Raw genomic sequence first — 25080 nt, forward strand, 5'->3', positions numbered from 1 at the left:
TCATGAGACCAGGGCCCTGCAGGATCTGATTTCTTTCCACAGGGCCTGTAAGACAGAGTTGTTCCGCCTGGCCTTTGGCTTGGAGCCAATTTGATTCCCTCCCTCTCTTTTTTTCCCCTTTTCCTTTCTCCTCCTGTGATGAGGCTGCATTTTAATATTTTAATGTTTCAATATTTTAATGTTGCATTTTAATCTTGTTTTTCAGTTGTATTCATCCAATATGTTTTTATTATTGCTTGTTAGCCGCCCTGAGCTTGGCCTTGGCTGGGGAGGGCAGGATATAAATAAAAATTATTATTATTATTATTATTATTATTATTATTATTATTATACTCGACAGGTCTGTGATTCTGTCTCCACTGTCTGAAGACCAGTTGCTGTGGGTCACAAAGTGGCTGTGATGCTCAGATCCGGCTTTCAGGCAGGCCGCCGAGAGACCAGGATTCTGGACTGGATGGCAACTGGCCGGATCCAGCCAAGCTCCTCTATGCTTCAGAGACTCTGACAAGGGCGCGGTTTCTCTCCTGCCATAAAGGAAAAGAGCAGGAGGGAGGCGATTGTACCAGAACCAGCCAAGAGGAGAAGCCGCGTGACTTTTTCCTTTTTACTGGACGCCAGGAACGGTCGAGAGCACTGCTTGAATTTAACGCTAGTCAGCGGACCAAGAATACAGCCCCTCTTTGTGCACGGACAATGGATTTCTAGTTAAATACCGTGATCCTTATGCACAAATCAGCAAGTGGCTTCTGTGACCTGTTAACCTGCCATTGGTCAAGCTTTTGTCATGTGAGGTCATCACGGACATTGTCACCGTACAGGGTGCCTTCAACGGAATGCTCACCAACAGCGCAACTTCCGGGAGGGGGGTGAAAGCACACCTGGAAGGAGTACAGGGCAGGTGGGCAGGGTTTGGGGAGGGGGGTCCAAAGGCAAAATGCTGAAGGGAAGGGGGCAGGGGGCACAGGGGGCTGACCAGAGCTCCTTTGCACTCCAGTAACTATGTGTCATGTATTTGGGTGGAGGGAGAGGGAAGTAGCTTCCAGGACAGAGGGTTGGGGACTCCTTTCCAAGCCTAGATTCTGGCTGTGTATCCGTTACCAGCTTGTGTACACATTAAAAGGTAAAGGGACCCCTGACCATTAGGTCCAGTCATGGCCGACTCTGGGGTTGCGGCGCTCAACTTGCTTTACTGGCTAAGGGAGCCGGCATACAACTTCCGGGTCATGTGGCCATCATAGAATCATAGAGTTGGAAGAGACCACAAGGGCCATCGAGTCCAGCCCCCTGCCAAGCAGGAAACACCATCAGAGCACTCCTGACATATGGTTGTCAAGCCTCTGCTTAAAGACCTCCAAAGGAGGAGACTCCACCACACTCCTTGGCAGCAAATTCCACTGTCGAACAGCTCTTACTGTCAGGAAGTTCTTCCTAATGTTTAGGTGGAATCTTCTTTCTTGTAGTTTGGATCCATTGCTCCGTGTCCGCTTCTCTGGAGCAGCAGAAAACAACCTTTCTCCCTCCTCTATGTGACATCCTTTTATATATTTGAACATGGCTATCATATCACCCCTTAGCCTCCTCTTCTCCAGGCTAAACATGCCCAGCTCCCTTAGCCGTTCCTCATAAGGCATCGTTTCCAGGCCTTTGACCATTTTGGTTGCCCTCCTCTGGACACGTTCCAGTTTGTCAGTGTCCTTCTTGAACTGTGGTGCCCAGAACTGGACACAGTACTCCAGGTGAGGTCTGACCAGAGCAGAATACAGTGGCACTATTACTTCCCTTGACCTAGATGCTATACTCCTATTGATGCTATACTCCATGACTAAGCCGCTTTTGGTGAACCAGAGCAGTGCACGGAAACGCCGTTTATCTTCCCGCCAGAGTGGTACCTATTTATCTACTTGCACTTTGATGTGTTTTTGAACTGCTAGGTGGGCAGGAGCAGGGACCGAGCAATGGGAGCTCACCCCATCGCGGGGATTCGAACCGCCAACCTTCTGATCTGCAAGTCCTAGGCTCTGTGGTTTAACCCACAGCGCCACCCGCGTCCCTGTGTACACATTACCGGCTTCAAATGCAGCCAGGTCATTCTCAATTAGGACCAAAGCTGGTTTGGAGGGAAACACATCGAAATAACAAGATAGGTATGGACTGCGGCCAACGTCACATTATCGCCGCTTCCCAAACTGGAAATGGGAGCGTGTGGGATGCAGAGCATAAGAGGAGTGCACAGGCTGTCCCCGTCAGTCTTATTTTAGGAACTGGGAGCAAAGAGATTCGCCGAACCAGAGGGCTGGTGTTTGCTGGAGCTGGTAGGGCAAAAGGTAGGGAGCCCAACAGCAGGTGGCGCCAGAGCCAACGACAGGCAGAAGCTTTGTCCCCATGCTTCTCCCTGCAGAGTCCTGAAAGGGCAACACAGAAGGAGACTAAAGGGGGAAGCTGGGTGCCAGCGCCACCCCCTGGACTGGTTGTTAAGTTAACGGTAAAGGGACCCCTGACCATTAGGTCCAGTCGTGACCAATTCTGGGGCTGCGGCACTCATCTCGCTTTATTGGCCGAGGGAGCCGGCGTACAGCTTCCGGGTCATGCGGCTAGCATGACTAAGCCGCTTCTGGCGAACCAGAGCAGCGCACGGAAACGCCGTTTACCTTCCCGCCGGAGCGGCACCTATTTATCTACTTGCACTAGTGTGCTTTCAAACTGCTAGGTTGGCAGGAGCAGGGACCGAGCAACGGGAGCTCACCCCGTCGTGGAGATTCGAACCGCCAACCTTCTGATCGGCAAGTCCTAAGCTCTGTGGTTTAACCCACAGCGCCACCCATGGTTGTTAAGTTAGAAGGCAGGTAAACCGGGGCTAAGAGCAGAGGCTGGTGGGGCAGGGCCCCATTTTCTTTAACGGACCAGCCTCTTCTGTGAATAGCCTTGTTTTGATGCAGGCACAGTCTTAAGATTTTATCACCACTGCAAAAACAGTCATCGCCAACCTGGTGCCCTCCAGATGTTTTGGATCACAACTCCCAGCCGTGCCAGCCACGGATGCTGGGCACTAGGTTGGCAAATCGCTGAGGCAGAACCACAAATAATCTTAGAGCACCTTAAAGACCAGCCCATCCATCATTTTGTGGACCAGAGTCTACACCATCCGACGCACAAAGCAGATATTCTGGCAGGCGTCTTCTTGTGTTTTTAATTAGGGTCCCAAGATGATGAGGGGGTTTTTATTATTATTAATCTGTTGTTTCTGCAGTGCTTTATTGTACCGCTTTATGAATGCTCCTGATTGTATTTGAAAAAACGCATGGTACTCAGGCAGGGAGAGAGAGAAATATATCACAGAAACGCTGGGTGGATGGGTTTTATTGCACAATTATAATCAAAATGAAAACAAAGGATATGATGCTAATTTGAAAAGAATGGCGTTGTGGAGCATTCTTTTACCAGTGTTTAGCTTGCAAGCCATTCTCGCTTGCCTTGGGCTGTTCAGACATTTGGGAAATATCTATACCAAAATTAAGGTGTTTCAGCTGTGGAACAGGTCAGTCCCAAGAGCTATGGGAGGCAAGTGCTTGACCAAACATCAGATTTAGGGGACGCGGCTGGTGCTGTGGATTAAACCACAGAGCCTAGGACTTGCCGATCAGAAGGTTGGTGGTTCGAATCCCCGTGACGGGGTGAGCTCCCGTTGCTCGGTCCCAGCTCCTGCCAACCTAGCAGTTCGAAAGCACAAAGTGCAAGTAGATAAATAGGTACCGCTCCGGCGGGAAGGTAAACAGCGTTTCCGTGCACTGCTCTGGTTCACCAGAAGCGGCTTAGTCATGCTGGCCATATGACCCGGAAGCTGTACGCCGGCTCCCTCAGCCAGTAAAGCGAGATGAGCGCCGCAACCCCAGAGTCGGCCACAACTGGACCTAATGGTCAGGGGTCCCTTTACCTTTACCAGAAAGACCACTCTCTAGACCAGTGGTTCCCAAAGTGGGGGGGTACTGCCCCTTTGGGAGGGGATTCCTTAGGTGGGTGCTAAGGGGCAAAGGGGCCTTGTCAAGTTAATTAAACTGAATAGCTTCCACTGGACATTGAATAAATGTGCAATTTAATGTTACATGTCTTCCAAAACGAAGCAGCCCAAATCTGGGGTGCCATCTCCTGGGTCCACAATCCTGCGCGAGTCATGTGACCCACATGAGATTGCGCCCCCCCAGCACTTTTCAGGCACAGCACCCCAAAATACGTGCTTTGGGGAGCCACTTAAGATCACTGCCCCCCACCCAAGTCCTTTTTGGGGGCACCATTTTTGCTGCTATCCTCTTGCCAGAAGAAACAGGACGTCCTGTTTTCTTCCAAGGCAGCTGACTGGCATGTTGTCACCGCTTTAAATTTATTGTGTTACTACCTTTCTTGGTCTGCCGTGCATATTGCTATTCTGAATCATGCTAGAGGAGCACGTATTTGGGATGAGTTTATGCAACCAAGGAGGCTGAACCCAGCAAAGTTTGGAAATCTTGCCTCTAGACCATGGGTAGGCAAACTAAGGCCCGGGGGCCGGATCCAGCCCAATCGTCTTCTCAATCTGGCCTGTGGACGGTCCGAGGATCAGCGTGTTTTTACATGAGTAGAATGTGTCCTTTTATTTAAAATGCATCTCTGGGTTATTTGTGGGGCATAGAAATCTGTTCATATTTTTTTTCAAAATATAGTCCGGCCCCCCCACATGGTCTGAGGGACAGTGGACCCCTGCTGAAAAAGTTTGCTGGCCCCTGTTCTAAGACCCTCCAGCACCCAACTCTGCTACGCCTTAAGATTTGGGGAAATAGGAGGTTTCTAGGCTCTTGGTGCTGTGGGTTAAACCACAGAGCCTAGGACTTGCCGATCAGAAGGTCAGAGGTTCGAATCCCCGTGACGGGGTGAGCTCCCGTTGCTCGGTCCCTGCTCCTGCCAACCTAGCAGTTCGAAAGCACGTCAAAGTGCAAGTAGATAAATAGGTACCGCTCCGGCGGGAAGGCAAACGGCGTTTCCGTGCGCTGCTCTAGTTCACCAGAAGCAGCTTAGTCATGCTGGCCACATGACCCGGAAGCTGGACGCCGGCTCCCTCGGCCAATAAAGTGAGATGAGCGCTGCAACCCCAGAGTCGGCCAAGACTGGACCTAATGATCAGGGGTCCCTTTACCTTTACCTTAGGCTCTTCTATTCCCGCCCATCAAACGCGGTCAATACAAAAGCTTCAAGGGTACATTTTAATTCTGCCGCAAAAAAACAGCAGAATAACATATAGCTGCTGGGATCAGGTCACAAAGCATCTCGCAAAGCATTCTGCTCTTACAGTGGCCAGCCAAATACTGAAAACAGTATCTACCATATGGGAAAAGAAGGAAGCACGTATGTTTGTCTAAAGGAGTTTCCGGGCCTCAAAAGATTGAATTGGCAGGGGTGAGGGGCTTCTGTGGTCATCTGTGGGTGAAAGAACGAAAGCAGGTGGGAGGAAGCTTTGACCCTCAAGATTTTGCCAAACTACAACTCCCTTCAGCTCTGGCCATTGGCCACGCTTCCCAGGGATTATGGGAGTTGTAGTTCAGCAATGTCTGCTTCCCCCACTTCTGAACTAGAGGACTGGCTTCCAGGAGCAAGGATAAATAAACAAGATATCTGAAGTATCTGAGGCATCTGGAGAAGTGTGCATGCACATGAAAGCTTATACCAAGAATAAACTTCGTTGGTCTCTAGGGTGCTACTGGACAATTTTTTTATTTTTATATATATTTAAACAAGATATGTATTTCTTTGAACCTCTTAGCCTCTGTTTACAAGTTACCGTATTTTTCGCTCTACAAGACGCACCAGACCACAAGAAGCACCTAGGTTTTGGAGGAGGAAAACAAGAAAAAAAATATTCTGAATCCCAGAAGCCAGAACAGCAAGAGGGATCGCTGTTCCCTCTTGCTGTTCTGGCTTCTGGGATAGCTGTGCAGCCTGCATTCGCTCCATAAGACGCACACACATTTCCCCTTACTTTTTAGGAGGGAAAAAGTGCGTCTTATAGAGCGAAAAATATGGTAAGTGCTGGGGACATCTTCCTTCATAATCTACTCCCCAGGACTCTGGGCTATATGCAAACACCTCTCCGAAGAAGAAAATAAACCAAATCACCCCCAGACTGTCGCCATTTTGCAGGCGGGGTTCAGTCACATGCTGGAAATGTTGGTTTGTGCAACTGAGGTAGGTTAAAGTGCTCTGTCGCAACAAAGAGGAGTTTTTGCAGTTAGGAAAGTGACAGGGAAGGCAATACAAAGCGTGGAATAGCAACTGATTGGCAGGAAGTCATATACCTCCCCACAACAGATCAGGGTGGAAGTTCTTTGGCGTACAACCTCCCAGCAAACAGATCAGCAAAGAGAGAACTTGAGTATGACCTCTGAGCAAACCAGTCAGGATGCATGGTCCATAATTAGTTTCCCTGCAGGAACCTGAAGTTTGCAACCAGAATTAAGGTAAAGGTAAAGGGACCCCTGACCATTAGGTCCAGTCGTGACCGACTCTGGGGTTGCGGCGCTCATCTTGCTTTATTGGCCGAGGGAGCTGGCGTTTGTCCGCAGACAGCTTCCGAGTCATGTGACCAGCATGACTAAGCCACTTCTGGCGAACGAGAGCAGCGCACGGAAACGCCGTTTACCTTCCCGCCGGAGCGGTACCTATTTATCTGCTTGCACTTTGACGTGCTTTCGAACTGCTAGGTGGGCAGGAGCAGGGACCGAGCAACGGGAGCTCACCCCGTCGCGGGGATTCGAACCGCCGACCTTCTGATTGGCAAGTCCTAGGCCCTATGGTTTAACCCACAGTGATTATGCGCTGATAAATCAGTGCATGCATACTTTATTCCCATCACGCACAATTGCTAGACCTCTGTGGGCTATGCATCTACCACAATTTTAACTTGGAGCTGCATTGATATATATTTTTATTTTAAATAAGACAGAATTCTCCTCCGGCATTAATATTTCATGCTTAATCACCAAATAGCTGCCATTTCAACCACAGGCGGTGAAAGATTTAAGAACTTTACCCCCAATGAAATAAGCATTTACTTACCACGGAGAGAGGAGAACCAATGGCAGTTCTCTTTTTCCACCCCCAATCTCTTCCCCTTTTGAGTCTCCTCCCAGTTTACTGGGGGTGATGTCCTCAGCAATCTCTCTACCCCCCCATCCCCCCCCCAAAAGCCTGGCTTTCTAAGTAAAAATGGTGCATCTACAGCAGCACAACCGGACGCCTTCCTCTGCCCCGGCTGCAACAAAACATTTCTCTCCTCTATCGGTCTCTACAGCCACAGCAGGCGCTGTGATTCTCCAACGGTTTGACTTCACCCCCAAAGGCGAACTCCTCCATTGTCTCCCAAGACAGATACCAAACAACCACAACCAACAAGTTACTGGATGCATTTGGAAATGATAATGTTCCTTTTGGAGTGAGATTGTATTTTATTTATTGCATTCACACCCCCACCTTATCCTGCAAGGAGCTCAAGGTGGCGTACACGAATCTACACCGCCTCATGTAACCTCCACAACAACCCTGTAAGGTAGGCTAGATCGAGAGGCAGTGACTGGCCTAGTGAGCTTCACGGCTGAGCAGGGATTTGAACCCAAGACCCAGAGGTCCTAGTCTGACACTCTCACCACTTCACCACAGGGATGCTCAAAGCTCAGATGGCAAGCTCATAGGTATTAAAACACCCTGCGCTTGTCACCTGAGACCTTTCTCTGTGTCCCTCCTGCCCAAGAGGTTTGGAGGGTGGTAGCAAGAGAACGGGTCCTTCTCTGTGGTGGCTCCCCATTTTGCGGAATGCTCTCCCCAGAGAGGCTCACCTGGTGCCATAATTACACGTCTATAAGCGCCAGGCAAAACGTTTCCTCTTTACCCTGGCCTTCAGCCATTAAATAATCTATGGATTGTTAAAGGTCAGGTGGACAACTGTTACTATGATTTTTTGATTACTGTGCTTTGTTTTATGTTATTATTATTATTATGCTCTGTAAAATATGTTTTTAATGTTGCACACTGCCCTGAGGGTTTTTTTTATAATGGGCGGCATATACCATAAATCTAATAAATAATAATAATAATAATAAGCAATCAATTTGACAGTGCTGACTTCAACCTCTGCAATGGGAAAGGAAATTGTTGTCTTGATTCAGACCTCAGTGAAGAGAGTTGAACTGCAATTCAGGGGTTTCACACGGAGCCCTGCTTTTAAGTTTCTTTCCCCAAGTATGGCCAGTAACTGGGGGCCTGGTTTGTGAACCCCTTTAATTCCCCCTCACCCATGAGTTGCCCCACACACTCTCCTCCTTAATCCCATAGATTTTTGATGCAATTGTTGCAGTTCTCCTGTTTCAGTTTTCAAAGACGACAGAGGAGGAGATGGTTGGACAGTGTTCTCAAAGCTACCAGCATGAGTTTGACCAAACTGCGGGAGGCGGTGGAAGACAGGAGTGCCTGGCGTGCTCTGGTTCATGGGGTCACAAAGAGTCGGACACGACTAAACGACTAAACAACAACAACAGAACTGATAGGAGGCAGCATTAAAGACAGCCTTCCTAGAAGAATTTAAGACCAGGTCAATGGTCTCTCTAGTCCATCATCCAGTTCTTACAGTGGCCAAGCAGATGCTTCAAAGGGAAACTCGCAAGCAGGATTTGGGCACGAGAGCCCCCTTCCCCCTTCTGTGGTTTCCAGCAACTGCCATTCAGAGGCATTTCTGCCTTCAGGTGTGGAGGGCATAGTCCCATAGTTTAACCATTGGTTGGGGATGATGGGAACTGTAGTGCAAAACTGCTGGAAGACACCAGGTTGGGAAGGCTGGTTTAGAGTTTCCCTAGTCCTACAGCACAGTTATGCAGCTTTAATAGCAATGCTGTATCCCCAGGGATGTGGGTGGCGCCGTGGGTTAAACCACAGAGCCTAGGGCTTTCTGATCAGAAGGTCGGCAGTTCGAATCCCCGCGATAGGGTGAGCTCCCATTGCTGGGTCCCTGCTCCTGCCAACCTAGCAGTTCAAAAGCACGTCAAGTGCAAGTAGATAAATAGGTACCACTCCGGCGGGAAGGTAAACGGCGTTTCCGTGCGCTGCTCTGGTTTGCCAGAAGCGGCTTAGTCATGGTGGCCACATGACCCGGAAGATGTACGCTGGCTCCCTCGGCCAGTAAAGCGAGATGAGCGCCGCAACCCCAGAGTCGGCCACAACTGGACCTAACGGTCAGGGGTCCCTTTATCTTTGCCTTTACCTATCCCCAGGGAAACCCAGGATTTTGTGGGCCTGCAATGGGCATGGATAGCTCATGAGTACAGGGAATTCCTTGGCACCTCCTAGTAAACTACAGTTCCCAGAATGCTTTGGGTAAAAAGCTGATATCAAGTCCGTATAAATGTAGAATGCAGATACATCCGAAATTGTGGGTGTGTGAGATTCAACAGGTAACTTCCCAAATCACTCGGTTCAGAAGGGCAGGGTTGCGAGCCCGGAGCTAACATTGGCTTACTGAGATTAGCAGTCTTCCGTCTCACTCCTTCTTAAGATGAACACACTGTAAATAGACTTTCAGATTTGGCAGCAGAAGCCAAGAATCCTCTGGCTGGATGGGACCAGTGGTGCTCATCTAAGCCTGCAGCCACCTTCCAACAGCAGCCAGCAGCTTATGGAACACAGAGCTCCTGGAGAGAGAGGTTCTATCACCAATAAGAGTATTTTCCCACAGGTCTTCAAAGTCCCTCCCCCCCCCCGCAAAGCTGAAGCTTCAGTTGCTTGGAGAAAGGAGGGGGTGCAAGAGAATCATAAGCCAGTGTGTTCAACAATGGATTCTTTCAGAGCATCGGTTCCAAACCTGGTGGCCGTGAGTTCCACTGGCGCACCGCCTATATCTCATGATTTGCACGCACATATTGTGAGCAACGCACTGTTTGCCCAACCCAAAATCCTTCCCACCCTCTCTTCCTCCCCCCCCCCCCAAATCGTCCACAGACCAAAAAGCTGCTTCATCTCCCCACTCCCGGGCGTCAACACTAACAACCCCCAACCACTCCCCGCCGCCTTCCCTAGCCGGCGCTCCGCACGCACAGAGTCCCCAAGCCCCAACCTCAGAAGAGAACCCAGGAGTCCGAGCATTGCCTTCCCCGCCCCCAAGAGTGTAACCGACCAGAAGGACCCGGGTGGACGGGCCAGAGGGGTGGGTACCTTGAAGTTCAAGGGCTGGGCTGGAGAGGGGAGCGGCGACTCATCGGTTGCCCAAGACGAACCGCTAGGAGGTAAAAACGGCGAGGCGAGATTCCCCGGGTTTCGAAGGCGCACAGGCAACGCTCCTCTGGCATTTCTCGCAAGCCCATTAATAAAACCGCAGAGAAACCGACTCGTCGGTCTCCCGATCCCTTTACAGCCGTGCTTGGGCTTAAAGCCCCCGCTTTCCCCTTTCAAAAAATGAAATAAATCTTTGCTCTTTGGTGGACAACGCAAGATATGGGGGGGGGGGGTCAAGAAACACAGGCAGACGATACAGAAGCCCGCCCCCCCCCAAGCAACGTCGCAGAAGGACCCTTCCCCCAAGGGCAGCCACGCGTTTACACCGCTGCAACTCGTCGGGTGCAGCAGGATCGCAGCCTTGATGCGCGCGCCCCGCACCCCCAAAACCACACTAGAGAAGCGGGGGAGGGATAATCGCGGCGGTTCGCCCCCTCCTCCCCATTTTAACCCTTTCACGCCCACCAACAGCACCACGGTACGTACGGACCTTTCCCCTCGCGCGAAGCCCCCTCCCCTCGCAAAGCCTCCCCCCTCCCCACCTCCCGTGAATGCAGCCTCGAGTCTCCTTCGCCCCCGAAGCTATTGGATAGATCAACCCAGCACCTCCCCCGAGCAGGATCGGACCGGATCCCCGCGCAGGGGTGTCCGGCAAAGGCCCCCGCCGGGGCGGACAATGGGGCTCCTTCTCTCTCTCTCTCTCACCAGCTGGTCCTCCGGAGCCGCGTCGCCGCCTCCAGCCTCGCCATCGCCCTGCTTGCTCGGGGACTCGGCGGCCAGGCGCAGCGCCTGTCGGACCCGGCGCTCCTGCCGCTCGCGGAGCAGATGCAGCTCGCACAAGCCGGCCAAGGTGCCCTCCAGCCAGCCGCGGAGCCGGCTCCGCTCCGGGCTGGCGGGGAACGAGAACGCCCGGATCATCCTCCTCCGATGGAGCGCGGCGCCGGGTGCGAGTCCTGCTCCGCCAAGCGCAGCAGCGCTAAAGCGACCCCCGGGCGCGCTCCGGCCGCTGCAGCTCCGGCGCTGTCACCGCCTCATCTGCATAGCAACGCTCATTGGCCGGTCTGCCGGGGCTGATTTGCATGCGCAGCCCTCCATTGGGCGGCCCCGGGTTCCGTGGCCGAACCTCCCATTCAAACAATTGGACCCTCGCTCACCCTGCTGGGCTTTTTTGCATAATAACCCTTCCAAAGAAGCCATTGGCTCGCCGGGCTCCGCTTTATTTTACAAAGCCACGCCCCTCCTGCCCGGTCTCTTCTTGGGACCCCGTGGTTGAGTTTCGCTGGCCTGGCCGCGCCCAGTTAGAAACCCCGGCCTACCTGATGGCCACGCCCTGAAGCCGAGCCATTGGCTGTGCTCCCTTGGTTTCTGCACTTTGGCCCCGCCTTCGAGCCAAGCCATTGGCCGGCTTGCAGAAGGCGATCTGCATAGCCGCGCCCCGGAGCCGAGCCATTGACTCACCTGCGCTGCCTTATCTGCATGGTAAACCCCGCCCCAAGAATGTTTCAGCCGTCCGCCATTGGTTCGCCCAACCCACCTTATCTGCATAGCCACGCCCTTCCACTCGCTCCATTGGCTCGCTGGTCTTAAATTACCTACGCAGCCACGCCCACGGTTCAAGCCATTGACATTCTAGAGCTCCCTCGCTGGAAATGCGGTCAGTCATTGACACTAATTCTGTTTCAAAGCTTCTATGAACTCATCTGTCGTCTCGAAATTCCATTTCCTTTTCCTTCTTCATTCCAACTCCCTGTTGCCGAAGTGTTACATTTGTTTATATGCCTAGCCCCGCCCCTATATTAATATTGCTTTGCAATTAATGGGCAGGATCTCCGTCCTGACCATGTCCCGCCTCCTCATTCATAAAATAGTAACTTGTGCGCTTTGAACTCTGCTTTGCACTCCCGCCCATCTAGCCGTACCCCCCGCCCCCGCCCTACCCACCATGAATGGAGGAAGCGCTGGGAAGCCCAGATTCGTTTTCCTCCAGGGCTTTCGCCCCGCCAACTTTCCTCGCCCATCGGCCTCAGACCCGTTTCTCCCAAGATTTGCAGAAAGTGCAATTTTGCACCAAGTGTAAGAGGAGGAGGTGAGACGCCGAACGCCCCTGGGATGGGCGGGGGAGTGACTGTTATGGGATGGATTCTCTTAATCCCTTAAAAAGACGACGGGCGAACACGTAGGGAACGCACAGCTTAGCAGGAGGCTAGCATCTAACGCACACATACACAGACACATCCCTCTCTCCAGAAAAAATAAGGAATTGCAGAGTTGGAAAGGACCTCACGGGTCTTCTAGTCCATGGGTAGGCAAACTAAGGCCCGGGGGCCGGATCCGGCCCAATCGCCTTCTAAATCCGGACTGTCCGGGAATCAGCGTGTTTTTATATGAGTAGAATGTGTCCTTTTATTTAAAATGCATCTCTGGGTTATTTGTGGGGCCTGCCTGGTGTTTTTACATGAGTAGAATGTGTGCTTTTATTTAAAATGCATCTCTGGGTTATTTGTGGGGCATAGGAATTCGTTCATTTTTTCCCCACAATATAGTCCAGCCCCCACAAGGTCTGACGGACAGTGGACCAGCCCCCTGCTGAAAAAGTTTGCTGACCCCTGATCTAGTCCAACCCCCTGTATTGCAATCCTTAGGGAGCAAAGCAAGGCCAGAAGTGTCCTGAGGGCCTGATGGGAAGAGCGGGAGGGCCACATCAGCCCTTTGGTTCCCTGCCTCTGGTCTGGTATCACTCTTAGCTGGCTGAGAGAGGAGTTTCCCCAGCATCCCATCCGCTAGGGAGGAGATCTCACACACAATCCTCTCCTAATCCTCCTTAAGTGTGTTTGGCTGGGGGGTGCTAAATTGTAGTCCAAAACATCTAGAGGGCATCTCATTGGCAAGTGTTGGCTTATACCGTCCCATTTTCACAATCCTGGCTCAGAGGAGGAGATGGTAAACCAGGAATAAGATTTTTATTTTATTTTTCCCTCCCCTATTCTGGACATTGTGCCAACTTTCAAGAGGAAGCTGAGTCTCGCAGTTCAGATAGGCAGTTCAAAAATAAAAAATATATATACAGTGGTACCTCGGGTTAAGTACTTAATTCGTTCCAGAGGTCTGTTTTTAACCTGAAACTGTTCTTAACCTGAAGCACCACTTTAGCTAATGGGGCCTCCCGCTGCCACCGCGCGATTTCTGTTCTCATCCTGAAGCAAAGTTCTTAACCCGAGGTACTATTTCTGGGTTAGCGGAGTCTGTAACCTGAAGCGTATGTAACCTGAGGTACCACTGTATTAATAATTAGGGATAACTTGCCCAGTGGATGAAGTGCAGAATGGTGCTCAGTCACAACTTGCTCTGCTTGGGTCAGTCTTGCTCATGCAGTTTTGAACACTACACCTTTCACTGGACACAGGGGAAATTGCATTGGTATCAAGGCCTAGGTGAGCTCCCATTGCTCAGTCCCAGCTCCAGCCAACCTAGCAGTTCGAAAGCATGTCAAAGTGCAAGTAGATAAATAGGTACCGCTCCAGCGGGAAGGTAAACGGCATTTCCGTGCGCTGCTCTGGTTCGCCAGAAGCGGCTTAGTCATGCTGGCCACATGACCCGGAAGCTGTACGCCGGCTCCCTTGGCCAATAAAGCGAGATGAGCGCCGCAACCCCAGAGTCGGCCATGACTGGACCTAATGGTCAGGGGTCCCTTTACCTTTACAAGGCCTGTTCTTAGCAAGCAGACCCTTTCGAAAGGCTGGCTACTAGATTTGTAGTGAACCTGTGTGAGCCTTGGACATCGCCCCCCCTGCTGTTTTGGTGGACCTGGTCTTAGCTGACCATCTTTCCGGGAGGGGTGGGTCGGTGGGTACGGGGAAGAGTCCTAGCCATCCGAGAATGGTCCTAAAAATACAGAGGGCGCAGTGGCGATGGCTCAAACGTCGGGGAGAAAGGGGCTGGCAGATGTGACAGTGACGGGGGAAAGGAGCGCAACAATGGTTTATAAATGGTTGTGATAATAATAGTGCGAGGATGGTAGCCATGGTGATGGGGACGGTGGTAGCCATGACAATGGGAGGTGGGGGTGGGGGTGGCAGCTGGCAACAGGGGCAGTGAAAAATAGCAGAGTCGGCTGTGGCGAATTAAAAAAAAAAACCACGCGCACACAAAATAATCCTGCGGTAGCTGCAAGGCCAGGAGTGGCTCCTCGTGAGCTGTGGTGAAAGGGGGGAAAACGCACTCCCCTTTTCCACCACTTCATGGTGAGCATGTCTTGCTCTCAGTGCGCTGGGAAATCATTCCTGCGTTTTGCTTTTGCTAATTTTATCAGCTGCGGGGAAGGAGTGAAGCTTTACTGGCAGGGGAAAACCCTGCAAAGGTGAAGGAGCTTCAAAGAGCTGACCCACGGAGAATAATAATAATAATAATAATAATAATAATAATAATAAAAAATAATTAGTATTAGTACTAATAGTATTAGTATTATTAGTATTTCTACCCCACCCATCTGGCTGGGTCTCCCCAACCACTCTGGGTGGCTCCCAACAGAATATTAAAAACACAATAAAACATCAAACATTAAAAGCTTCCCTACACAGTGCTGCCTTCAGATGTCTTCTGAAAGTCAGATACAGTGGTACCTTGGGTTAAGTACTTAATTCGTTCCGGAGGTCCGTTCTTAACCTGAAACTGTTCTTAACCTGAAGCACCACTTTAGCTAATGGGGCCTCCCGCTGCTGCCGCACTGCTGGAGCACGATTTGTGTTCTCACCCTGAAGCAAAGTTCTTAACCCAAGGTACTATTTCTGGGTTAGTGGAGGCTGTAACCTGAAGCGAATGTAACCTGAAGCGTATGTAACCTGAAGCGTATGTAACCCGGGGTACCACTGTAGTTGTTTATCTCCTCGACATCTGATGGGAGGGCGTTCCACAGGGCGGGCGCCACCACCGAGAAGGCCCTCTGCCTGGTTCTCTGTAACCTCACTTCTTGCAGGGCGGGAACCACCAGAAGGTCCTCAGAGCTGGACCTCAGTGTCCGGGATGAATGATGGGGGTGGAGACTCTCCTTCAGGTATACTGGGCATTGTCCACGCAATCCACACATCAGTTCTCGGTGGGCTTCTTTCTTTAAAACCTCAAGAATCATGAAATTGTAGACTTGGGAAGAAACCCCCATTTAGTCGAACCCCACACATGTGTGGGGCCACCCTCGAAGCAAACTTATAGGTTTTAACGCATGAAATGTGGGGCGACTTTGCACACAGATTGTGGGCCTGCGGTATCATTTTCATTTATTTTACTTGGTAAGATTTACATGGCGCTTTCTTCATAAGCCGCCGCTTTCCTGTTTTATCACGATGGGGTGGAGTTTACAGGTTGCAATATGAACAAAAAATAAATCTACAAATATTTCCATGTGGTTAAATGAAACGATATCCTGTATTCGGAATAAAACGTGGGTAAACATGTAGTATTTATCGAAATATTTAGGTCGTTAAATTTGTACGCAGCTTGATTGTAAAATAAAATAAAATGGGGGAAGCCTCAAAGTGGTTTATGAGGATACAATTAGTAATTTAAAAACAAATATACATAATAAAAGCAGAGTAAAAAGCAGAGACATCACCTTGCTGACAAAGGTCCGTATAGTTAAAGCTATGGTCTTCCCAGTAGTGAGGTATGGAAGTGAGAGCTGGACCATAACAAAGGCTGATCGCCGAAGAATTGATGCTTTTGAATTATGGTGCTGGAGGAGACTCTTGAGAGTCCCATGGACTGCAAGAATATCAAACCTCTCCATTCTGAAGGAAATCAGCCCTGAGTGCTCACTGGAAGGACAGATCGTGAAGCTGATGCTCCAAGACTTTGGCCACCTCATGAGAAGAGAAGACTCCCTGGAGAAGACCCTGATGTTGGGAAAGATGGAGGGCACAAGGAGAAGGGGACGACAGAGGGCAAGATGGTTGGACAGTGTTCTCGAAGCTACAAACATGAGTTTGACCAAACTGTGGGAGGCAGTGGAAGACAGGAGTGCCTGGTGTGCTCTGGTCCATGGGGTCACTGTTAAGTTGTGGGTGAACATATCAGACGACACAGCGATTCTTCAAACAGCTCTTGTTTATTCACAGGCCAGAACAGAACTGAACTGAAGGGGTCAACCAGCCTGCTTATATAGAGCTCCAGTACAACGCAACTGTAACAATTTTCTGTAACTATCCAATCACTGAACGTCACTTTCAATCCCTTATTTGCATATGTGGACCTGAGTGAAAACTATCTACAGCATCCCCCTGCTGGCCCAGGGTGAGAACTTCAGTACATAACAGTTACAAAGAGTCGGACACTACTAAACAACAACATACATAATAAAATTACTGTCAGGGAACTTCCATCGGAGCTAGAGGCAGAGGGAAGGCTCCAGAGGGATGCCGGAGAGGGTCCCAGTAGGGAGAGAGGAAGCCCGTCCGCTGGGGAAGGAAATCAGCGTAACACCAGTGGAGAAGGGGGGCAGATGGGGGAATCGGAGAGGAGGCTCCAAGACTCCTCGCCGGAGACCAGCGGAGAGAGTACGGGTCCTCCGCTGCCCACACCCTCCCTGCGCAGAAGGCTTCCGCGCAGGGAGACTAGGCGGAGACTAGGCGTCAAAGAACTTTTGTGATGGAAGAAGTTCAAGAAACGCCCACTGACGGATTCTGCCAGCGACTGAGACAGCCACGAAGCAAGAGGCTGTCCGGTCAGAAAGGGTTCAACCAGGTAACCTAGCCAGGAGTGGCGGCAACTTACGCACGAGCAACCCCTAAACCCATTACAATTACATATCTGGGTAGGCTTGCCTAAACAACTTTTTAGCCTGGACCAGAAATAATACAGCCAAGGCCAATATAAATGGGCAAGGAGTTTTAGAGAATTGTGCTTCCACAGTGAAGGACTGACTCACTGCAAGTTTAATTATCTAATTAAACTGCAAAAGTGACAGTCCTGCGGTCCTGATGAATTTTTGCATGCAGCCTAGACCTCAACAGTGCCCTTGAACGCATGCAGAGTGCATTTCTCCCACTGCTACATATCTGCTGCCCCACACCAGGGACCAGGGATGGTTTCAAATCTGCGGCAGTTTCTGCAGTAACTCTGAGTGACACTGGTGGGTTTGTTGGAATCCCGCAAGCAATATCTTTCTAAAACAGCTCAGCGCCTGATGGGCTGCAGAGCCACAATCAGATTTTTTAAACAGATGCACACAGTGCCGGTAAAAAGCACACAGGTTTTTCCCCCGAAGCCTTGCAAATGTTATTATCTGTGTTCCACCATTGCTATAGCCACACAAGTCGCAGCAACTCACGCTACTCCAGAGTAGCCACATTGCCATCTATGGAATTGTTCCAGGAGAGCTTGGCAGATCACACGCAGCCACAGAATGCTAAAGGGCTGGATCATTTGTGAAATATACTCGGAGTCAAGAGTAGATTTCATGCTCTTTATTCAGCTCATAGCGGTGAGGAGGAATGGAAGTTCCCCCAGAATGTCTGCTTTATATACATTATTTACACAATGGGCCCCACGTGATTGGCTAATTCCGGGATTCTCCTGTAGGCCAATCAGGTTGCGGATTCACTTCCACCTGGAGCTGGATTGGGTGGCTCCTGTGGACCAATCAGACTGCTGCATTCTGGAGCCTATTGTTCTAGGACCAATCAGGCTGCTGCATTCTGAATCCTGTTCTAGGACCAATCAGACTGCTGCATTTTGGATCCTATTCAACTCAGTACATAACAATTCACTTCAACACAGCCTCCGCCAACCAGCTGTTTGGGACTACAACTCCCATCAGCCCCTGTGTGGTAGCCAAGGCTCATGGGAGTTGTAGTCCAAACCAGCTGGAGGAGGCCAGCTTAGCAAAGCCTAGCTTAACGTCTTCTCTCTTGCACTGCAATCCAGTGCCGAGGGCCTTCTGGCGGTTCCCTCACTGCAAGAAGTGAGGTTACAGGGAACCAGGCAGAGTTTGTAACCTGAAGCGTCTGTAACCTGAAGCGTCCGTAACCCGAAGTACTACTGTAAAAGGACACATTCTACTCATGTAAAAACACGCTGATTCCAGGACCGTCTGTGGGCCAGATTGACAAGGCGATTGGGCCAGATCCGGCCCCTGGGCCTTAGTTTGCCTGCCCCTGCTCCAGGGCTTCCAGAAACGTAGCCCTTTGAATGTGCCAATTTGGCACAACTTTCTGCGGTGCCTGCTAGCCAGCAGGAAGGCAAAAGAATTCTGCCAAGCCATGCTGTTCCTGGAGGAAGCCCTTCTTAAGATGCCATGGCACGTGCCTTGATGAAAGCAGATCCACCCCATTCCCTGTTGAGGGCTAGAAACTTGTGTTTGAAAATAAACAAGAGAGTGAGAGCAATGTGAATACCTTCGGCAAGGTGTGGCATCGCTAGAGTTTTCCCTTTCTGTTGTCACAAGGCCACAAAGTCCTCTGCCGAGTGAAGTCTGGTTCCCCAACCTAACAACAACAACAACAACAACAATAATAATAATTTTATTATTTATTATTTATACCCTGACAATCTGGCTGGGTTTCCCCAGCCACTCGGGGCGGCTCCCAACAGAATATTAAAAACACAATAAAACATCAAACATTAAAAGCTTCCCTACACAGGGTTGCCTTCAGATGTCTTCTAAAACTCAGATAGTTGTTTATCTCCTCAACATCTGGTGGGAGGGCGTTCCACAGGCTGGGCACCACTACCGAGAAGGCCCTCTGCCTGGTTCCCTGTAACCTCATTTCTCGCAGTGATGCAACCGCCAGAAGGCCCTCGTCGCTGGACCTCAGTGTCCAGGCTGAACAATGGGGGTGGAGACGCTCCTTCAGGTATACTGGGCCGAGGCCGTTGAGGGCTTTAAAGGTCAGCACCAACACTTTGAATTGTGCTCGGAAATGTACTGGGAACCAGTGTAGGTCTTTCAAGACCAGTGTTATATGGTCTCGGCAGCCACTCCCAGTCACCAGTCTAGCTGCCGCACTCTTGATTAATTGTAGTTTCTGGGTCACCTTCAAAGGTAGCCCCACATAGAGCACATTGCAGTAGTCCAAGCGCGAGATAACCAGAGCATGTACCACTCTTGTGAGACAGTCTATGGGCAGGTAGAGTCTCAGCCTGCGCACCAGGTGGAGCTGATAAACAGCCACCCTGGACACAGAATTGACCTGCGCCTCCATGGACAGCTGTGAGTCCAAAATGACTCCCAGACTGCGCACATGGTCCTTCAGGAGCACAGTTACCCCATTCAGGACCAGAGAGTCCTCCACACCCGCCCACCTCCTGTCCCCCTAAAACAGTACTTCTGTCTTGTCAGGATTCAACCTCAATCTGTTAGCCGCCATCCATCCTCCAACTGCCTCCAGACACTCACACAGGACCTTCACCGCCTTCACTGGTTCCGATTTAAAAGAGAGGTAGAGCTGGGTATCTGGCTCTCAACCTACCTCACAGGGTTGTTGAAAGGAAGAACACCATATACACCACCTTGAGCTCCTTGGATTGGATGAAAGGGGATGGCTCAGTCGGTTGAGCATGAGACTCTCAATCTCAGGGCTGTGGGTTCAAGCCCCACGTTGGGCAAAAGATTTCCACGTTGCACAGGGTTGGATTAGATGACCCTGGGGGTCCCCTTCCCACTCTATGATTGCGTCTCATCAGGGCCAGGAAGGGCTCTTCTTTTCCTCCATGTCTGGGATAGGGAACCTGCGGCCCTCCAGATATTGCTGTGTTCCAACTCCCAGCAGCCCCTGCAAGAAAGCGTAACCGATGGACAGGGGCATGATGGGGGATGTAGTCCAGAAACATCTGGAGAGGCATGGGCTGCCCATCCCTGGGTCTGTACTCTCTAGGCTGTGAAGACTAAGTGGCAAGGCAATGGGATGCCATTTTGCGATTTCAAAGGATGGCGGGCATTCTGGTCTGCTGGTTCTTTCAGAAAGTGTGGACTATGGAGAGATAAAATCGGATCTGGAAATATGGAAACATCATGAGAGGCAGGACTGAGATTTGGATATGCTTTGACGTTCTGACTGTGGGAAGTCATAAAATCAAAATTACAATTTGGAAGACAATTTGATCTTTTTTATTTTTATTGGATTATGATTTGATACGTTAATTGGATGTTTTTTATTGGAAAATTAATAAACACTCTAACAAAACAAAAAGAAAGTGTGGATTTAAGGCTCTGTGGAGATAAACTTTCGAACCAAAGCATGTTTTAAGAAGAGCGTGGAATGTATAAGAGCTTTGGAATGACGCAGTTAAAAATGCCGTCGCCATATTGGGAAGTTCTGTCGGAGGTCTTGAGTCTGGGAGGAGAAATAGAGAAATAGAGCTGTTTTTATATTGTGGGTGAAACTCCTCAGAGGGACTTAAGAGCGACAGTTTTGCGAGATTAATGATGGAAAGAGCGATGTTATCTATGAAGGCGATGATATATGGAAACCATCTCGATTTAAGGATTGGAAGAACGGGAAAATTCACACAGGATTATTATTGGTGTTTATCGGCTTAAGGAGACTTTCAGAAGAGATCATAAAGAAAAAAGAGAAAATATATGAACAAGATGTGATGTGGAAACAGCAAGATAAGACTGGATAGAATTATGAACTCTGTTTGGACTGTTTGGACTGATTTGGACATTAACGCAGTAACAAGAAGATGATCAGAATCCCCCTTCGGATCTTGAAATATGGGTCCCCCCAACAAAATTTAAAATTCGGCTTTGTAATTCGGAATTTATATGATGTGATTTAATTTGATTTGATTGGCCGGTTAATAAAAATTATTTTTTTAAAAAAAGAAAGTGTGGACTACGCAGGCTTACCATTAAAATGTGAGCTCAATCCTAGCTATAGGGTGAGCTGAGAATGTGGGGGTGCTCAGCACCTTGTGCATCCCCCTAAAAAGCCCCAAACTTGTCAGGTGGTGGTTTGGGATGTGGAGAGCTATTTGCTGGGTTAACCACTCTCAGTTTTGCTCAGCTCTGCTAATTGTTAATTCAAACAGCGGCTGAGGCAGATTCCTTCCCTCTCCCTTGCTCTTCCCCTGCCAACCGCTGCAGCCAGCTGATGGATGCCCCGCAAAAGGGCCATGATTAACTGCCGGGGACTCAATAACAGATACACCAACATCCCTGTGCCACCCGTTCCCTAGAGTCCCTTGCCCTGCCAAGTTGGGAAAGTTTAGTGGCCAGAGAATGGGAGCCAAGATTTCTTGGGGGTGTCTCAAGATTAGGACACTAGTAATATTATCAATGCTGAAGAAAGCTTCCCTTTAATGAAACTCACTGGGTGACCCTGGACCAGGCACCAGCTCTCAGCCTAGCCTACTTTGCCGGGTCATTGTGAGGATAAAACAGGAAAACAATGCATGCCTCATTGAGCTCCTTGGAAGAAAGGCAGACTATAAGTAGAAATATAATATGAAGTATAAAACAACAAAAACTAGTACTAGCTGCCTCTAAAGCCTTGGATAAACAGGAGGGTCTTAACCAGGGGTAGGCAACTTAAGGCCCATGGGCCGGATGCGGCCCAATCACCTTCTCAATCCGGCCCACGGATGGTCTGGGAATCAGTGTGTTTTTACATGAGTAGAATGTGTCCTTTTATTTAAAATGCATCTCTGGGTTATTTGTGGGGCATAGGAGAACCAAGGTACCACTGTATACACGAACACAGCTTCTCAGGAGCATCAGGTCCTACTGGTCAATGCCAGTGTCTGGATTTAATGCAGCCCAAGGTTATTTTTTCATCTTTTTCAAGATAAAAATTAGTTGAGCCCACAAACCCATTGTAATTATAGACGATGCATCCTTCTTCTCTTGCTATGTTTTACTTGTTTATTATTATTATTATTATTATTATTATTACTACTACTACTACTACTACAGTGGACGCTCGGGTTGTGAACGTGATCCATGCAGGAGGCATGTTCGCGACCCGCCCGTCTGCACACGCGCAGGTTGTGATTCAGCGCTTCTGCGCATGCGCAAAACGCGATTTAGCACTTCTGCGCATGCACAAGCACTGAAACCTGGAAGTAACCCGTTCCGGTACTTGCGGGTTTGGCACGGTGTGCAACCCGAAAGCACGCAACCCAAATTATCTGTATTATTATCATCTTAGTAAATCACATAACTGTATCCTAGGCTTCTTCACTGGCAATTGTGAAAACTTTTCTTATTCTTTTAAAAACTATTTCCCCGCTTTCCTCTGTTTTTTCTTTTGAGATTAAAGTTCTGCAAATTGGTGTGTGTTTGTGTGTGTGTGTGTGTGTGTGTGTGTGTGATCACGTACTTACCACTCAAAAGTGGTGCGTCTGGGGAGCTGCTGTTTGCCCCACCTGAAAGGGCAGGGCTGGCACTGGTGCAATCCAGACACATCTTTGGGCTCCCCTGAAAGAAGAGAGGGTGCCCAGGAGATCTCCGCACTTCTCGCTTTCTGAGACGCAGGCAGTTGCACCCGACTCTGTGATAGCAGCCAGCAGACAGAGAGATGAGAGAGAGAGAGAGAGAGAGAGAGAGAGAGAGAGAGAGAGAGAGAGAGAGACTACTGCCACTATTAATAGTTGAGCTGGTGAGATTCTAAAAGCTGAGATTTTCACACAAACAAATGCACGTCATTTGCACTGCGGAAAGAGGGACTTCCCAGAGGCCCGTGACGCACTCAGCTCCACATCTGATAATCTGTGCGCTGTCACTGACATCTGCAAACATTGTCAGCCCAACGTGAGGTGAACCCAGGCAGCGTCTTGAATTTAGAGCCAGGCTCCAGGACTCAGCCAGGAAGACCGGCCCTACCATTGGCTAGTGTGAGGCAGCTGCTTCAGGCGGCGGATGCTGGGAGTCGGCCGCCCTGAGCCCTTGGCCGTTCGCCTCCATTGGAAGGTCAAGCCGTGTGTGAGCCGCATGGCCTGCCCACCAACTGGCAGCCCTCAGGTATGCAGGAGGATGCTGTCCTTACGAAAGGCTGCTGCCTGTTGAGTTGGCTTCTCTGCTGGCCGCTAAAGACCTGCCCGTTTTCAGAGAGTCGCACAAGTATCTCGTAGGCGAGCTGTGGTCGCCTCGCTGTGTCGCAGGAACCCCCTCCCCCCATCATTCAGTTTGTACAAACTCGACACACACACACACTCTCACACACGACATACGCTACGCTTCTGTTATAAATTCATAGAAAATCAACCATACTTCGGATCTGCACCGTTCCACTTTTATTTTACTCCATGAAGGAAGGACTACAAAATGGGGAAGGTTTGATACAGGCCAGCCATCATCCTTTGAGCATACCAGCACATACACAGGAGCCCTACCCAGTTGGCATGACAACCTTGATGGTCCCCGACAGAAGACCATCAAGGTCACAAAGGACTTGCATATGGGAGTGGATTCAACATGGACTGGAACATGGACAATGATCAGATCTTCCCTCTGGGGGCAGAAAACTCCCATCTCCCCTTTGTCCTCTGGAAATGACTCATGGGGAGGGGGAGAGGAGGAACCAGCCAGGTGACAAGATACTCAGGTTACCTCCACAACTCCTCCCTCAACCCCTCCTTTTGTGATGTGTCAATGATGTAGTCGTGATGTAGTTGTGATGTAGTTCTAGGGATGTAGTTTGGGGGATTAGTAACTAATAAAAGTTGGGGTCTTCTTTTGTTCTGGGCTTCCATTTTGTTTCACCTGGTGGCAGGTGGGAGTCCTGTCGCGACAGTCTTCAATCAAGACCAAGCTGTTTTGCTCTGGTATTCCTGGCTGGTGTCCTTATTTTTTTGTCCAAGGGAGCCCTCAGATTTCTCCTTTAACAGTTGCAATATCGCCCTGCAGGAAACAGGACAACACCCACCCCTTAACTGATGAGCGATATCCCTCTAAAGCATGGGTAGGCAAACTAAGGCCCAGTGGCCGGATTCGGCCCAATCGCATTCTAAATCCGATCTGCGGATGATCTGAGAATCAGCGTGTTTTTACATGAGTAGAATGTGCGCTTTTATTTTAAATGCATCTCTGGAGAATAATAATAATAATAATAATAATAATAATAATAATAATAATTTATTATTTATACCCCGCCCATCTGGCTGAGTTTCCCCAGCCACTCTGGGCAGCTCCCAATCGAGTGTTAAAAACAATACAGCATTAAATATTAAAAACTTCCCTAAACAGGGCTGCCTTCAGATGTCTTTTAAAGATAAGATAGCTGCTTATTTCCTTGACATCTGAAGGGAGGGCGTTCCACAGGGCGGGAGCCACCACCGAGAAGGCCCTCTGTCTGGTTCCCTGTAACCTCACTTCTCGCAATGAGGGAACTGCCAGAAGGCCCTCGGCGCTAGATCTCAGTGTCCGGGCTGAACGATGGGGGTGGAGACGCTCCTTCAGGTATACAGGTTATTTGTGGGGCCTGCCTGGTGTTTTTACATGAGTAGAATGTGTGCTTTTATTGAAAATGCATCTTTGGGTTATTCGTGGGGCATAGGAATTCGTTCATTATTTTTTTTCAAAATATAGCCCGGCCCACCACAAGGTATGAGGGACAGTGGACCGGCCCCCTGGTGAAAAAGTTTGCTGACCCCTGCTGTAAAGGAACCACAGGGTGGAAAAACAGAGAGACAGAAAGCGAGAAACTGCCTTTGTGGAACTTCCTAGAATGATTCAAGCCAAGAAAAAAGCCAATTATCCACTGGGGCTGGCACGCAAGGAGAGCTGCCTAGGAGTGGCTGAGCAGACATTAACGGCAACCGCAGTCTCTGAATGCATGCCTTGGAACAGGCAAATCTGTTCCTCTCGCT

General features: G+C 49.8%; 2 protein-coding genes across 2 annotated transcripts in view; both read right to left on the bottom strand.

Moving 5' to 3' along the window:
- The window catches only part of DACT3 (dishevelled binding antagonist of beta catenin 3), a 43548-nt gene extending 32243 nt beyond the window's left edge, over positions 1–11305 (bottom strand). The window contains exon 1 of the mRNA XM_081018801.1: positions 10987–11305. Within this exon, the coding sequence (XP_080874927.1) occupies positions 10987–11199 (213 nt within the window). The 5' untranslated portion in view covers positions 11200–11305. The remainder of the gene's footprint in view (positions 1–10986) is intronic.
- STRN4 (striatin 4) overlaps positions 1–25080 on the bottom strand; it is a gene marked incomplete at its 5' end in the record, with an annotated part of 188023 nt that overhangs the window by 47401 nt on the left and 115542 nt on the right. The window lies entirely within an intron of this gene.

This window comes from Podarcis pityusensis (genome assembly GCF_964106645.2).
Source record: "Podarcis pityusensis genome assembly, chromosome: 8".
In the NCBI taxonomy this organism is placed as follows: domain Eukaryota; kingdom Metazoa; phylum Chordata; class Lepidosauria; order Squamata; family Lacertidae; genus Podarcis; species Podarcis pityusensis.